This window comes from Oxyura jamaicensis, chromosome 5, assembly GCF_011077185.1.
Source record: "Oxyura jamaicensis isolate SHBP4307 breed ruddy duck chromosome 5, BPBGC_Ojam_1.0, whole genome shotgun sequence".
Lineage (NCBI taxonomy): Eukaryota > Metazoa > Chordata > Aves > Anseriformes > Anatidae > Oxyura > Oxyura jamaicensis.
In genome coordinates, this window is record NC_048897.1 from 49,053,610 (window position 1) to 49,070,634 (window position 17,025).

General features: G+C 50.5%; 1 protein-coding gene across 2 annotated transcripts in view; it reads right to left on the minus strand.

Annotated features, from left to right (window-relative positions):
• Window positions 1-915: 915 nt before the first annotated feature.
• DAAM1 (dishevelled associated activator of morphogenesis 1) overlaps window positions 916-17,025 on the minus strand; it is an 86,234-nt gene continuing 70,124 nt past the window's right edge. For both annotated transcript variants that reach the window (XM_035327312.1, XM_035327311.1), the window contains 9 exons: window positions 13,011-13,095; window positions 12,127-12,233; window positions 10,370-10,458; window positions 10,060-10,228; window positions 9,260-9,367; window positions 6,995-7,055; window positions 6,243-6,374; window positions 3,929-4,099; window positions 916-3,695 (listed from right to left, as the gene is read on the minus strand). In XM_035327312.1, coding sequence (XP_035183203.1) covers window positions 3,486-3,695; window positions 3,929-4,099; window positions 6,243-6,374; window positions 6,995-7,055; window positions 9,260-9,367; window positions 10,060-10,228; window positions 10,370-10,458; window positions 12,127-12,233; window positions 13,011-13,095 — 1,132 coding nt within the window. In that variant the 3' untranslated portion in view covers window positions 916-3,485. The remainder of the gene's footprint in view (window positions 3,696-3,928; window positions 4,100-6,242; window positions 6,375-6,994; window positions 7,056-9,259; window positions 9,368-10,059; window positions 10,229-10,369; window positions 10,459-12,126; window positions 12,234-13,010; window positions 13,096-17,025) is intronic.

The following is a 17,025-nucleotide window of genomic DNA, read 5'->3' on the forward strand; positions in this document are numbered from 1 at the left end:
TGAGCCCTCCAGCCCTGCTGTCCTGCGCTGTGGTGCACAGGCAGGAATGAGAATACTGGGCTGTGGGTCGGTAAGTGAAGTTGGAAAAAAAGGTAATTTAGTGACTGATCATCACAGAGCTGCCCTGCAACCAGGAAAACGAGCTTCAATGCCAAGCTCATGCTACATGACAACAAAATGCAAGGAGAGCTGGGTTTTAGCAAGGGGAGGCTGCTCAAAACTGGCTCCCAGCACAGCCCCAGTGCTGGGACAAGTCCTGGAGGTAACCATAGTGGAGTTACTCTCACCACTTATCACGGCATCGCTTACCAGTGCCATCCAGATCACCCACAGAGGCTTTTTGAACTGGCTAATCTTCCACACCCAAGCACTGGCACTGTCCGTGTGCGCACACACTGCGCAGAGCGGTGCTCAGGTGGAGGAGAAAGTGGCAGCAAAGCCCCACGTTGTGACCTGTGCCTGTTCGACTCAGTGAGTGATGAGGGGCAGAATTAAAATTATCCCTCCTCGGCTACGTTGGGGGTATTAATGTGCAGCATTTTTGATGGTTGCATGGCAGAGAGGCACCAGAGACAGATCAGGCTGGCTGTAAAACCGCGTGGTGTGGCCAGTGCCAGAAGCTGCTGGTTCTGCCAGGGCTGCCCGCCTCACCTGCACCAGCCTTGTTCAAGGCTAAAAATATAAAAAACCTCGGAGGTTTGGTGCCAGAGCACTTCTGGTAGAAATGGTGACCTCTACTTCTCACGGGTGTTTGCAACCCCAAGTGCCAGCCTACTCAGGCCTTTCCATCAGTACCCGTCCCAAACCTCAAATAGCCCTTTTTTTCCCCAAATATTCCATTTTTCTCCCATCCCCAGTGACACTGAGGACAGGCTGCTGTGCTGCTTTGCACAATAACTCGTGGCTTCGTGCTGTACACTCACCGGAATCGCTTTTCTTTATTGCATATTGCCATCTTAGAAAATGTACAGTCTCATGACATTACACAGCATTTCCCACTAGCTAGGACTAATAACATTCTTGCACCTAACAGACTACCTTGGTCACTACAAAGCTACTAAGGTCCAAGACATATACTTCAGTTTACAAATTATTATGGATTTTTTTTTCATTTTTGGCATTATTAAAAAAAAAAAATCATCTTTAAAATACACACCCAAGAGAAAAGAGTGGCTACTTACACCAGCACCAATCTAAAAGTAGTTTTTGACAATGGCACATGGAATTACCTGCACACAGCCTTTGTATTTATATATATATCATTTTTTTCTTCTTTTTTTTTTTCCTTTTTTTTTTTTTTTGAAGAAAACAAAGAAATGGCAAACTCAGCCCAACAACGAGGCTGCTGTAAAACAAAACAACAACAAAAACCAGGTCTGGGAGGGCGAGAGGAAATTTGTCAGAAAGGCCCCAATGGGGCCGCGAGGCAGGAGCAGGGTCCGGGACCCCAGCAGGCGATCGCCCTTTCCCATCCGACCGCCTTGCGAGCTCGAAGTGAGAAACCATTCCTTAAACCATCAGAGGCCAGACTTTTTTTTTTTTTAACCTTTTTCAACCTTTTTGTTTTGTTTTTAAATCTTCCCCCCCACCCCCCCAAGTCCATTCCCTCAATTGTAACAGCCCCGTTTTTTCAGCCATAAATAAAAAATATAAATAGAGGCACTTTAGTTAAGGAATAGTATTATCATTACCTTTTGTCTTTATTCCCCCCTCCTTCTGAAAGCAAAGTGCTTAACTCCACCTTTGAACATAACCCGCAGGTTGCGCAGCGGCTTGGAAACGAGGTGCTGGACTTTTGCGCTTACCTGCTTGATTTATTACTGCTTTAATGCTACTCAGAAAGTCTTTTTTTTCTTTTTTTTTTTCTTTTTTTCTTTTAAATCTACAGTGCGTCAAAAGTTGCAATGAAGAAAAGAACAAAATGGTAGAACCACAGCTCTTGACAACTCTGTTTAGAGTGGTATTTCACAGCTTTCACACAGCACGGCAGACCCCGCGGCCTTCAGGTGCTTAGAACCATATTTTCATACAAATTAGTTTAAACAGCACTTTTGCTATACAGTACGTGTAGTTCACTGACATCCCATACCCCATCAGCAATACCGATTATCTGACAAAAAAAAAAACAAAAACAAAACTTATTTCAAATAGTGTTAATATCTAGTGCAACAGGGACAAACTCATCTCTCCACAGGAAAAAGAACAAACAAATAAAAAAGGATCACAAAAGTATTGGTGGTATAAAAAGGTTTTGTCTTGTTTCCTCAAAAAACACACCACAAATAAATAAAAGCAAAAAGTAACAGTCCTTTATATACTCAGCATAATTTAAGAATAGAAATGTTAATATGTTAATGGCGTTTACTTTTTATTCTCCAATTTTTAATTTTCTAAACCTTTAAATTATTACTCCCTGAGAGCTTGGAATTTTTATTATTTTCTTCTTTTTTTTTTTTTGGACTGACATTTTACAGGTAGTTCTGCTTACAAATTTGCAAGGACATTGAACAGCAAACCAGTCAAAAAAAGGACACTGCAAAGAGACACGTTTCTTGGCATCGTTGCTTCTGGTGTCCATTAAAAAAAGAAAAACAAGAACAGAAAAGAAGGCGGGCGCAGGTGCGAGCCCACGTGTTTTGCACCGGCCCCGTTGTACACCGGCTGACCTTCCGTCCTGACCGACATCTACAGAGGATACAGTTTGTCCCATTGAAAAGAAAGCAAGAATAAAAATTACAACACGAAAAGTTTATGCTCCTCATCGCGTTCGAGAACCAACCCTTCCCGCCGTCTCGGGCCGGGAAACATTATAAAAGTATAAATACACCTGGGTGCTGTGTGAGCAATAAGCACACTCGGGGAAACTTTTCCTTTAGCAAGGGAAAAGGAAAAGAAGAGCGTTTCCCAAAAATGACAGGAAGAAGAGCATCACCGGGAGCGCTCGCGGCACCGAGCTTGGGGACCAGCACGTAAGCACAGAAGTGCAAGTTTTGGGAATAACCACAACAACGAAAAAAACTCATCAAGTTCAGTCAACTTAGCTTCTTCCTCTTTTCTGCCAGGGTTGTGTGCAAGGCGTCCCAGCAAATGGCCCCGCTCAGTGCCCAGGCATCGGCGTGGGAGAGTGACACGGCGTGGCTCTCCATCACCTTTGTGGACCACGAGGAAGGCGGTTTTCTCTGTGCTCAACTCCTCTCTTTCTCCACGGACATGACATTGTGCTTGTGCCTTGGGAGAGCCACTCGTCGAAGGGGCCAGAGGGGAGGGGACGAGCACCCGCAGGGATGCACAGCTCCACCTGACCCGACCGTACTCATGGTACATACACACACACTTGCCCGCAGGGAGGAAGAGCGTGCCACTGTTTCGCTTGGAATCGCAAGGCAGTATAACGAGAAAAAAAAATAATCCTAGCCACTTCAAAAAAGACTGCTAACCAGGTTTATAAACTCGTGGTTTTCATTGTTTTCTGTCTCTTCTGCTGCTCAGAAGTTGAGCTTGGTGACGGGCCGCTCGCGGCCACTGTCGGCCAGCTGGTTGGCGATGCGCTTGCGGTTGCGCTTCAGCTTGGAGAGGTCCTTGTCGAAGACCTCGCCCGAGCGCAGGGCTGAGACAAGGTCGTCAAATTCACCGCCCTCCTCGCCGCTCTCCTTCGCCTTCCTTGCCTTGCGCTCCCGCTCCCGCTGCTCCTTCAGCTGGCGGGGAGGAAGGACAGCTCACTGTCATGCACGCACCCAGAACCCCAAGCCATGAAACGACAGTGGTTTCCCACCCTTCATTTAGCAAGCGAGAGCTGGGTGCTCTAACAGTGCAGAAGCACTTTGCTTGGCCATCAATGCTCCCCATGCCACCAGGGGACAGCACAGCAGGGCTGCTGTCCCCAAGTGTCCCTGGCCAGGCGCTGTTGGCCCCACGGATGCCTGCTCACCTGGGCCTCCATGCGTGCCCGGCGCTCCTCCTCCTCCTTCCTCCTCCTCATGTTCTCGTTCTCCTGCTTGGCCTCCGTCACGGCTTGAAGGAACTGATCGAAGATGCCAAAGAACTCGTCGGGCTGTATTTTGTCCGTGTCTTCTCCAAAGTGCTTCACGGCCTTGGAAAACTGGGGAGAGAGCAGACAGAAGGCTGTCAGGCTGGGGGGACATGCACTGCGCCACTGAGACCCCATGGAAAGCCTTCAACCTGATGAAGCAGAGAGGAACGTGTCCAATGGTTGGTCATGACGGAGAATGGAATTAACAGCAGGACTTTGATTAGTCAACCCTTGGTTTAAACATGACACGAACCATCTGACATCTTGTTTTCTGTGCCTTAGCTGACCTATAAGCCGCCCTGGAGAGGTCCCGTAGACCCCTCTCCCAAAACACTGACCCTTCACTCCTCTGGCTCTGCTCAGCCCCCTCGAGCCCCCAGCTCGACTTCATTAACCAAGCAGTAGTAAAAGCAAGGAAGCCAAATATTGTGGGACTGAAGACTGAAGACATAAAACTAATAGTAAACACGGCAGGGGAAGGGAAACTCGCACTTTTAAGTTTTCTTTGAAGTATTTTTGGGGTATTATTTATCATTGCCACATGCTCTGCTATTGAAACCAAATGTGTTGGTGAAACTTCTAAGACATTTCTGCCCAGGCTCAGACACAGCACTGGGCAGGGAAATGGGAAGTTTTCCAGCCTTTTGTGCTGTTTGCACACCATTAGTGTAAGCGAGTCAAATAAGGCTGTAGCAAAGGTCAGGACAGGAGATCCACTCTCTGCTGATGCGTCCCAGTCCCCAAGGAGCCCACAACTCATCCTTGTGGGCTGAAATCCTTTGTTCTCATTTCCAGTTTGAAGGAGACTCTGTGCGCAGAAAGTTCATTAATATGGAGATGGCGCGGTCTGGAGATAAGCAAGCTTTAAAGAAAAGGAAAACAAAATCAAAGCACAAACAGATTTATAAGTTGCTTTAATTTTGCTCTGCGGACTAAGCCTGCCTGGATAATTAAGTTTTATTTTCAGGGGTGTCTCAGGCTCTTCAAAAGACATTTAGGGCATTTTTATTTTCTTTGTTTATTTATGAGACTTAGCACTTCAGGATGCAAGTGGGGATCTGAAAGGTGCCCTGTATCAATCAAAACCATTCAGTTTATTCCTGTTGATTTTCATTAAGATACTGATGTATCTGCCATTTTTTTTTCAGGAGATTCTGGTGGGGGAAGAGGTTGAAAATGTTATCCTCATGGGATATAAAATTTCTAATATAATTATGTTTCTGCTTTCCTAAGAGAAAATAATAAAGAGATTCAAACACGTGTTTCAAACATGAAGAGCTGGTGCATTTTCCACAGCCCATCCCATCCGATGACCATGCACTTGCTTCAAAGTAGGCTTTGATGGGTTATGGGGGCTGCGACCGGAGCTTCTCCTCCAGATCCAGCCAACATAAGATGACACAGCTTGCAGACACTTGTCACCATCTCCTAACTCACTACAGGCAAGATCTGCCTGGCCACCACCAACGACTTTGAAGGATGGCCTCACATCAGGGTGTAGGCACAGCCTCAGGAGGGCAGTGGTCGCTCATGGTGCCAAGCACAGGTGGGTGGCCTGGAGGACAGCATCAGGTTAACACTGGTACAACCAGGGAGAAGGAGGTGGTGGCACTTGTAACTTGTGTCTTTGGAGAGGTAGCTCATGCAATGGATAAGGATGGGGCCTCTCCGTGTTGGGTTCTCCCTGCCAGTTCAGTTAGGATGAAAGCCAAAGCTGGGGGGAGGTACTGGAAGCCAGTTCTGGGAGGGTACAGAAACCAGCTTCACGCCCCTTTGCTGAAAGAGGGGAAGCAACGGGTGCCTGGGAATCACAGATGTCAGCCAATGGCTACCAGCTTGCTTGGATTTTAGCCAGCCTGCTGGGAAGAGAGGATGATGTGGCAAGAAGTCACCGCATGTGGCCCTTGGTGGCTGCAAAGTGCTCACCAAGGCACTGCTCTGGGGAAGCTGAACCTTTGAAGTAGCATCTCTAAGCAAGCCTGGAGCTGGCCTCAGTTCACGTCACTGAGCTCTTCAGACACAGTGATGAGCAGCCCAGAGCTTTCCTCATGTCAGGGTCTCAGCAGGACACCTGCCCTCCTTCATCTCTTGGGGGACATCTGAGATGTCAGCACGCAGCACGTGCTCTGAGAAGTGCAGGGCTGTCCCTCCCCTGCCAGCTGGAGGGAAGGCAGAAATGCTATCCAGATCTCAGGGAGTTTGGTGGCCTTACCAGCTCTTTTGCCTCTGCCAGAAGATCTTCAACGTCCGAGAAGCTGAAGCTGGCTAACGTGATGAACTGGCTGACGACAGACACAAATTTGTCTCCTGTTTGCTGAACTTGAGACTTCTGGAAGTCCAGCTCCTTTGGGGGAAGAATAAATAAATCTGGTCAGGCCCTGGCTGGTGAGGGACACAAACACCACCGGCCGCCATCAGTGCCATCGTGTGTGTGCCCACGTCAGTGCCACAGGTGCCACCGCACCGCTGCTGCCTCCTGACGTGTGAAAACCTCAGATTACCCCATTTTAGAGTATCGTGGCTGCTCTATGCTTTTGAGGCTAAATCCCACAGGAGAGATGCTGGGAGCAGCATTATTAGCAAGACAGCGAGTCCTTCAGGATACCTCCACTGCTTCTTCACCTCTCCAGGTGAGTTGCCCAGCCCGAGCCCCTGTCCTCTGAGGTTTTCCAGCCCAGGAGACCCCACAGCACATCACAGGTCCTGCTCCATGCATGTTGTCTCTATATTTACTTAGCCTCCCCTGGCGTGTCAGACACAAACCGTGCACGTGCCCAACCAACATACAGGAGCTTCGGTGCCAAAACGGCCCTGGGAGGACAGGCACACGTGTAGGGCAGGAAGGGAGGACCTGCAGATCTCTAGGAAATGTGATAAAAGCAGCTTTGCCGGGAGCCCCCCCGCGGAGGGATGCCGTGGTGCTCAGAGCCAGGCTGGACTGTATTTGATTTAAATAATACTTACAGCCTCCACCGCTCTCAGGCCGCTCCTCAGCGTGTTTATTTCTTTCTCCAGCTCAGTCATGCTGTTGGAAATGGCAGGATGTCAATTTTCAGCCTTCCCCAGCACATTCTACAGCTCTCCCACCACCACGACCGTGCTTTTCCACTGCAAAGACCCCGGTGCTGCAGACGTTGCCTCCTGTTTGCAGGCTGGCGTGTCTCGAGCAGCAAATCATCCTGACAGCCTCGCAGCGAGGGCAGCTGCCTATCTGAAAGTGGCTGCAGCTGCTTGTTTTAAAGCAAAGCACTTTGCTGTGCTTTTAATCGAAGGGGCTGTGCTGAAACACCCCGAGCAGACACTGATGGTGTAGCAGAGAAGGTGGCAGTGGGACGGAGGAAGGGGCGCTCCTCATTCCTGCCCCTGCAAGGTGCTGCCTTGCAAAGGCAGGGCTCAGTCCCAGAGCTGGGAATTGAAAGGCTCAGCAAGCTCACCAGGCACGAGGAGAGCTCAGGAGAGATCTCAGTGCCAGCAGAAGGTAATTGTGGGCGATTTTTGAGGGAACCACACAAAGCACCCTTCCTACCCTGCGGCCTGGAGCAGCAGTCCTTAACAGTAAGGCGATAAAGGGAGACAGCCCAAACAGAGAGAAATAAAAATAAATCGTGTCTGGCGCTCAGGCTGTTTACACAAGGCTCAAGCCCCCAGCGAGCTCCGAGCTCGAGTGCTTACGGCTTTCTACCACCACGTCTGAGCGGGAGCTTTCTCACAAAGACTCGATGACCACAGGCTTGACGTCTTTCCAGGGGTGTCTATCCTAGGGCTGGGGTCCCTGGAAATGCTGACGCAAGGTCACGGGGCAAGTGTTCCTGGCAGGTCTAGTCTGGGAAAATGAAGTTTTGGGAGCCCTGTGCTCCAGCAGTTCATTAGCAGTGCTGGGACTGACAGAGGCGGCAATTCTGCTTAACAGCTGCAGGGCTGGGGGGAGTTTAGGGTTTTCCAGAGGGCTAGAAACTTTTTGGTTTTGCTCTAGATTGGACCAAACCCAAATCTTACATATGGTGTCCAGTTTAGAGCAGAACCAATAAAGTTTAGGGAAAAAAAAGTCTCTCTTTGCAGACGTTTTCTTTCCCATTCGCGTACCTGTACAGCAGCTGCAGGGGCACGAGGAGGAAGGTGCCCGCAGCAGCCGGGGAGCGCACCCCGGGGCCTCCTTCCCACCCATCCAACCTCAGCAACAGCCTCAGCTGATGCCTACAACCAGCAGCCACCCCTTCCTTGGGCAGGTATTTTGTCTAACCCTTACAGCTGAAAATTATTGTGTTTTAGACACAAAATTATTGTGTTTTACACATGGAGATGTTTGCCTCCCCGAATGTTTTTCACACCACAGATGTTCACTGAGCAAGCTGCCCTTTGCTACAGGAGCACTTTGAAACTTAAAAAGTCCTGCAAACCACTGCAAACTCCTGGCACATTTGCTGTCATCTCCAAAAAGGTACCATTTAAGGCCCTTTTCATGTCCATGGATTATAAAGGCGAATGCTCCCAGCCGCACGCCTGCTGCCTGCAGAAACGTAAGATCTTTGACTCCCTGTCACAGGCTCAGATCCCCGGAGCAGCACAGCACGTCCCCTCCTGCTGAATTTTAAAGCTGAAATAGAGGCCCCCATTGATTTCAGAGGGACTTAAGCACATACTTGAGGGCTTTGCAAAGCACCAGCAGATTCCTCGTGCACTTAACCCCAAGCACGTGTTTAAGGGCCTTGCTGGATGGGGGCCTCTCCAGACGGCTGCAGCCTGCTCTAAACAGGTCACTGAGAGGCATGCGGGGTCTGTAAGCATGTTGTGGACACCAGGAGCTCCACGTTGGTGGCAGAAGAAGGGCCAGGCAGGACCCCTCCCAGCAGTGCCCCACACAGCAAAGCCCCCCCCCACCGCACACAGATACACAGCTGCCCTTTATCTGCAGCCACGCCACAACTGCTTCCTACCAGATTACTTGACGTACCATTAGAAATTAATTAAATGCTTCTGCGGTGAGATAACAGCAGGAAACGGCTGCTGCGAGCAGCTCTCCTCCCTCCAGAGGCTGCCTGCCCTTTAGCTGCACGGGCTGGGATTTAAAGCCACGAGGTGATGCTTGCTGCAGCACCCACTTTGTGCCACTGCCTGCACGGGTGCCCCGGCTGGGTGCAGGGGCACGGGGGTGCGATGCAGAGAGGCAGGCTGAAGCAGGAGGAGATGTACCCAACGCGGACCAGTGCTGCCCCCCAAATCCCTGCTTACTTGACTTTGGCTGCCTGCGGGATGTCTCGCAGCTCCTCGTGCAGGCGGAGGACTTTGGGATATTTCTTCTCGACGATTGTGATGAGATAGTGCAGAAGAGTAATGTTCCTAGGACAGAGGAGCAGCGAGGTTAGCGTGGTGCTTATTAAATCCCATCCCTGGTAATTGTTTGGGGATTTCTGCAAGGATTCTGCTCGCTGCATGGATCCCGGAGCAGGGGATGTGGGTTGGCTCTGTCCCATCACAGCCATGGTGCAGAGCTGCCCGGTCCCTGCAAGCCAGTGGGCTGCAGACCACAGCAGGGACACAGGAGAGATGCCCTGAACATCATCATCCCCTTCCTCCATCCTTTCTGTTAGTCTTTCTGATCAAGCTCCTCTCACTCCATGCACAGAGCTCAGCAGGGTGGAGTGGCCGTGGCAGCTTGGGGTGAGACACACAGAGATGAGCCCCAGGACCCTTCCTCTGGCCACTGAGCCACAGCACAGCAGCTCCTGGCTTCTCCAAGGGGGAAAAGCACTGTGAGGAAGATCCTCCCCTCTACCCTTGACTGCCCTTGAGCAGCCCAGAAAGGAAAGCCCCCCTCCAACCCCATGTGGACCTCAGCTCAGTTCCCTCTTAACCTTTCATGCTCCAAACCCAATGGTTGTGCCATCACACGTGCTGGCCGGGCGGCAGGAGGGAAGGGATTCCTCTCACCCCCCTGAGTCCCAAGGGCAGTGCTGACAACCTCTGCATTCCCCCAGCAAGGCTGGAGCCTGCAGAAGCTACCGAGGAGGAGGAGGGCAGGGGCTGCTCACTTGTCAATGCTGGACTTGGTGTCCGCGATCTTGTTCAGGCTGGAGATTTTAAACCCGAAAGCGTTTCCCCTCTGCCCTTTGTTCATGTAGTTCCCGAAGGCCAGGACCACCTCCAGCAGCTGCTGGAGGCTGCTGCTCTGCAGCACCGCCTTGGAGCCGGCGCGGATGGCTGCAGGGAGAAAGGTGAGGGACGTCACCTGCCACATGTCGGGAGCCCTCGTGGCCAAAGAGCGGCCACCAGCTCCCTCTCTCCCTCCCGCTGCATCTCTGCCATCTCCACAAGGAGCAGCCAGCAGATTGGGTTACTTGCCTTCCACTTTGGGCTTGACTTCTGCAACTCTCTCTGCGAACTTCTTCTTGAAGTAGAGGGACTGCAGCCTTTGCTGATAATGGTTTATCCTGCCAGGGGAAAACAGAGGTGCAGACTGAGCTTTGCGTGCTCCAGGTGGAGCTCTGCTGCTCAGCTCTTCACAAATGGACTTAAATGCATTCCCGAGCCACAGTGATTGAAAAATAATGACCACATTTCTCCCTAAAACTATGCTAGGATGGAAAAAAAAAAGACAATTGAAGCTGCACCCGTCATGGGGCGGATCCTGATGGCTTCTTAAGCACATGACTAAGTTACCCTGAGCTCTGCAGGTTCAACAAGTGCATTTTTACACCCTGTTGGTATGAACAAACAGTTCATTCATGACCACTCCTGAGCAGAGGCTGATGACATCCAGGCTCCCAATGGCTCTGCAGTGAGGTGGGACTGGAGGAACCAACACATCCCAACCAAGCCCATTCCTGAGCAAGTTTGGGATGGCTCTGCTCACGTCAGTTGTATTTAGGCTAAACAAGATCTCACTTGTAAGCAAATGGCAGCCTGATTTGAGTTACTTGGACCAGGATCCACAGAAGAGGTGCTCACAGACAAGGTCAGAGGCCAGGCTGATGTACTAATTAATGGTGACAAAGACATCACACTCAGTTACAGACCAGAGGGCAAATTAAACAGCTATGCCTGAAATATATTTGCATCAGCACACTGAGCTTTCCAGAAGATGAAGGCACAGGAGCAACATCTGGGCAAGAGACTGTGAAGACGAAAGGTGACCTGCAATGGGAAAGCTAATTCTGAGCATCTTTCAGCCCCAAAGGGCCTGAACTTCACAGCTCTGTCCTGCCTGCCTCTGACGCTCAGCACCCACACGGTGCAGCGCTGTGGGATTCATTGGCACGTTTCTCAGGGAAAAGAGGAGCATTTCTATTTTTGAGCTCCTCAAATGATTTTGGATTGTAGAACTCTGACTTTTCAAACAAGTGACTTGCTCCGAGTTCAGCTAAGAAATTCCTTGGAGAAAATTTCAAAGAGCTCGATACTCAGCTTTTTTTTTTTTTTTTTTTTCAATAAGGAGCTTCAAGATTTTAAACCAGCACCTCTGGAGGATGTGCATGCAAAAGATAAGGTTATTCATCTCTCACAACCTCTAAGTCTTAAATGACTGCTGACAGGATCAGGAAGAAATGACATTTGCTCTCTGTCTCATATATTCTTGTGAGCCCCAGGAACGAGTCATTTCTGGAAGTGAGGAGGGACGTACCTACACGGCAGGTAGATTTATTTTTTTTTCTGTAATTTTTTGCAGGGCAAAATTTACATCCATCAGTCTAGAGTATCTGTTAGGATATTAGTGTGGAGGGGAAAGGAGAATCGCTGAGGCATTGTTATCATTCAAGCAGCACTTCCCACCTGGACCATGACGCAGATGATGCAGTGTTTTGCAGAGCTGTGCCAGACTGAGCTTTTCTTCCCCAGGCGAGAGGGGAAGTGTGTCAGGAGATGCTCTGGGAGCACACCACCTCCCGAGAGCACCCATCTCCCATCCCTCACCCTGCTTTGTCCAGATGCTGCCTGTTTGAGATGCACAACCCTGATTTGGGGAGCGCAGCATCACGAGAGATCCTAATGCACCTCACTTGTCCTCCCATCTGTCTGGCTCACACACTTCTTGATGTGAGAAGCAGCAAGCAGGGCGTATTTCCCAGCCAGGCCCCATGAAACCCCGCGGGCCACCCCACCTGCTCATTTCGAAGAGGAACCGGTCAGCCTTGGCCATGCGGTCCAGCTCGTGCTTATGCTCCTCCAGCAGGTCAATGTCACCCTTCTCTGGAACAAACTTCAGGAGCTACACAAGGGAAAGCACATTTGTAGATATCAGCTCCATGCACAGTTCTGCAGTTTTTCATGCAAAATGGTGATTTAGTCACTTGAATCTACTATTTTTCAATATGTACAAAGTGACCCCAATGCACCTATGAAATGTTACAGCTGTCCCTTTGCTCTTCCTCCCTCTGCCCCACCACATTGGTGTTTTTTGCTTTTGTCCTGGCACTATTCTGGCTTTACAACAGATGTACTATGTCTATAACAAGATTTCCATATTAACTCTGACACTTGAAATTATGTAAGGGGCTCTCACTTGCTGCAACTCCACATATTGTAGATTGAAATTTTGCGCAAGGAATCCTTTCATGCTTCTGCTGGAGGTGCAATTACCATCCCAGTTAAAGGACACGTGAATAAAATGCTACTAAAGGGACTTAAAGGGGGTGAAAATTTGGATTCCCTTTTTGGGGACTCAACACGTTTTCAAAAGTAACTCCCACTGGGCACGAACTTCAAGCTTCACCCACCAAATGGCTTTGCCTTCAGGTCCTAGGACAGATCCAGGTACCGGCATGGGATGCAGAGGCCATTCTGCTCCCAGACTTGATGCTACAACCTAGCTGCTTTCCTGCTTTTCCAGCCAGCCCCTTGGGTGGTTTTCAACATGTGGTTGGCAAATATCTGAGCGCATGACAAGTGTCTCAGAGCCACAGTTTGATCCCAGGCACCACATACAGCGTGCTTGCATTTGCAAGGCACGCTGCCTACAGGGAGGAGCACGGGATGCGCTGCCCACCTGCTCCAACATGTCTTTCGGGAGGTCCTCCTGCTCGTCCATCGTCAAAATGGCTCGTTTGATCTCCTCGTTCGAGAGCTTCAGCCTGGGAGGAGGAGAGGAAAGGAGGGTTAACTGCAGCTGGAAGTTAACTGCAATCGGAAGGCTTGAGGAGCGTGTCCTCAGCCACCACCAACAACAGGGACAACTGAGGTAATGGTCAGCAGCAGGGTCACACAGAGCAGCACGTGGTTTGAAGCATGTGGTTTGAAGCAGCACATGGTTTGAAGCACATGGTTTGAAGCAGCATATGTGAGACGCGCAGTGGAACAGCACCATCCCCTATTTCATAATATTTTATATAAATAATACATTATATATATATTTTTAAAAGCATGCATGTGTAACTCCGTCCTGTAGCAGTGCTGCTCCTGCAGTGCCAGCATCCCTGCTGGCTGTGGGACAGCAGGGGTGGCACTGCCCGTCACTAGCATGGCACAGCTGGGCACAGGGGTGCATCTCAGTGCTGCTTCTGATGCCACTTCCACAACCCTTAAGGAAAATTTGGCCAATTTCTGCCACCCTTCTTGGCTTTCAGTGCTGCCTCCCCTCCACCTCTTAACTGCCTTCGGATGGAGTCTCCCTCTAGGAAGAACCAAAAAGAAACCCAGGCGTTGGGCAAGCGGATGCTCAGCAGCCTGCAGCAAGCGGAGGCGAGAGATAGCTAGAAAGATGCCCTTAGCTCCTCCTGGGCCGAGCAGCCATTAATTACAGTTTAATTGGTCCTTTGGCACTTCCCGTGACCACTCCCTGCAGGGACTAGGATTGCAAAACCACAAATATTTTCCTTCGTGTTTTTGTACTGCGGTCAGTCAAATAACCTCGGTGTGAAAGAGGAGAGCCTCTCCTTCTCCCTGCCCTCCCTGGCGGCTCTCGGCCAAGCATCGCCATCACAGACCTGGCTGTCTTCTTTGTCCAAGCCCTCAGCCATTTTTAATTAATTTTAGAGCACTGCTGCAGCTTCTAACAACTCTGCTTGTGCTCACACAGGTAAGACAAAGCGCTGCTTTCTGCAGCCTGCTGGGTATCCCCGAGCAAGAGGAACTGGGCTGAGCACTACGAGCACTGGGTGGTAAGCTCGGATGGTTTCGGGTGCTGGTCTTACACCCAGCCCCAGAGCTGAGAGGAGATGCAGGAGGAGTGTGTTGTATGCAAGGAGGTGTCAGAAAAGGGTCTTGCACAGAAATTCAGAGAGCCGGTATTTGAAAACTGAGCTGCAGAAGCCAACAGACCTGGGTATGGCTAAGCGCAGTGTGACAGGGAGGGCTTTAATGAAACCCATCACCCTGGTTTTGGTGACCAGCACTGCCAAAGGATGCTGAGATACTGACACAGCTCAAAGGAGTGAGATGAAACTAGAAACACACCATGCCACAGGGTGTGAGACCTCAGGAGCTGGCCTGGTCAGTGGGTCAAAAAGAAGATCAGGAGCAAAAAAGATCTCAATCAGTCCAGGTAATTAGAAGAGGAGGGAAATTTTAATCCTGGCATCTGCTCAGGTAGCAGAGCAAGACCTCAGAGCCAGCTTTTGGAAGAACCCGTCCTCCCCACACCTCCTGTCCCATTCGAGAGAGTCCCATGAAAGAGGGTTTGTTAAAAGAGCATTGAGATAAAATCACACCTGAGCCAGGGAAGAAACCACAAGGATCCCACTGAGCAGTGGCCAGGACAACTGGTAGGGCTCCAGCACAGCAGCAAATCCAGGATCTACACACCGGTGCTGGAAACTGTCCCCTCTGCTGCTTGCAGTGATCTGCTCCTTGTCCCATCTGATGGTGATGGCCAGGATGGACATGACCTGACATCGAGTATGAAGTCTGCACCCAAGCAGAGGTGCTAGGGCACCAAGTGTCTACAATCCTCACCCAGTGAAAACCTGATGCTTGCTGGTTTGGAATATTTTGGAGGTCCTGGGGAGAAAGAAATGCTCCCAGGAGAATGTTGCTGGTGGCTGTTACCTCTCACCAATGTACAAGTGAACTTGAAGCTCCCCTGTGACTGTCTCTGAGTGGGTGGTGAGGGGCGAGGGTGACTTCTGTAAGCCCTGCTCATTAAAAGCAAAGCCAATAATAAAATATAGATATAAAAAAAAAAGGCTAAAAAAAACACTTTTCTCAGAAATCACCAAAACACCACGCCAAGAACAAGAGGCTGCTTCGGGATAGGCAGAGAGCAATCGCGGGGCGCCAGAAGCAAACAGCTTCTCAGACAATGTGATGGGAAAGGGGCCAGTGAAAGCTAGAAGCTTATCTATAACCACAATAATTATCATTGTTGGCAGCAGCTGTCGAACGCGAGCTGTCTGAGAGGAACGGGGTCACAGTGCTTGCTGTCACGGGGATTTAAGCCCAGCGGCTCGGTGATGCGAAGTGACAGCCCGCCGGGCCGGCCAGCGCGGGGCTCGCTTGCGTGGCTTTTGTAGAGCCCGGCGAAGGATGTGATAAGTGTGAAAGGGAAAAACAAATTCCGCCGGGAAGGGGACGCGCCCTCTTGAAAAGCCACATTCAGTTGAGAAAAATGCTCAACACTGCCTCGCCAGAGAGAGGAATCAGACGAGCCATTCAGCGCCAGCACGCTCAGAAAGGGACGGAGCATGGTCCTGATTTGCATCCTGCAGAAGGCAGGGAGCTAAAAATACACACACGTACACCCGCAGCAACAGCAAGGATGGGGCGGTTTCATTGAGCAAGACCCACCACTGCACTGACACTGGCATAGCCGAAGGGCTCTTCAACAAGAAGAAAAAAATCAAACGTTAAAAATATTCTTCTGCTGCATTACAAGCTGAAGGAAAATCCAGTGATCTCACTGTGCAGTAATTTCTCCCAAAGCGAGGGAAGCAGGCAAAAAATAAATCTACAGAGAGAGATAAAGTATCTCGCTGGACGTAATCTTTCCACGCTGCAAGCCAGACAATGGCTGTGCAGCTTACAAATGTCTGGGCTAAGCACGGGGCCAAGCGGGCAGGTCTTTCAGATGTCAAAGTCTGCTCGCCCCTGCTTCGCCCAGCCCCCTGCAGCATGGGGAGCAGGATGCTGCTGCTCTGCCCCACTCAGAGATGGGCAAAGGGTTGGCTGGGGAAGTCTGCTGGGGAAGAGTTTGCTGGAGAAGAGTTTGCTGGAGAAGCAGGGGCTGAGCTGAGCCTGCAGAGGTCCCTTGGTGCAGGCAGGATGCTGGGCAGGGAGCTTCATCCTTTCCTTTTTTTTTGTCAAGAGAAAATTGCCCATTTTGGGGAGAGAAACCTGCTTGTGGTCACTTGCAGTGATGGGGAAGGGGAATAACTGGCTGCTGCTGCAAATGCTAGAGGAATGCCCTACAAGCAAGTCCCCAGCAGCACCAGGTTTGGCAGAAGCTCCTGCAGCAAGTGATGAACCCCGAGGCACCTCCAAGGCCGGGGTCAGTGTCTCCTCTGGGGCAGGGCAGCTGAGAGCCTGGATGGGTGCAAACTGCTGGCCACAGAAACCACAAAGAGAGCAGCTTGGGATCTGCTGAGAGTCAGGGCTCACTCCCTGTTGGCTTGTTGCATATTTATTTGGCTGATTATACCGGTGCTTAGGAAATGGTGATGCTGGGCAAAACCACGCAGCCCCAGGCCCCACTCGCTGCTCTCCTCGGGAAGGACCCAAAGCGCAGGGTGGGCAGGCAGTGCCCTCCCTTTTTGCCCATCCCTGTTGGATTAATTACTGGTGACTCGTTACGAGCCAGTGCTGGGAGAGGACTGGCTGGTGAGATTAAATGAAAACCTTTACTCAGCGAGGCACCTCAGATACCTTTGAAGTGAAGCACTTGAGTGGCTCTCCTCCCCAGAGGAGCTGTTTGTGCCCTTAACCTTCAGCTGCATGCTCAAGCATCCTGCTGGATTACACCCAGTCCTGCTGTGACTGTGCTCAACACGGGAGCAACCCAGGCAGTGCCCCAGTCCAGCTGCTGTGCTCTCTAGCCGACATAAACGCACTCATTCACATGCTGCTTTAAA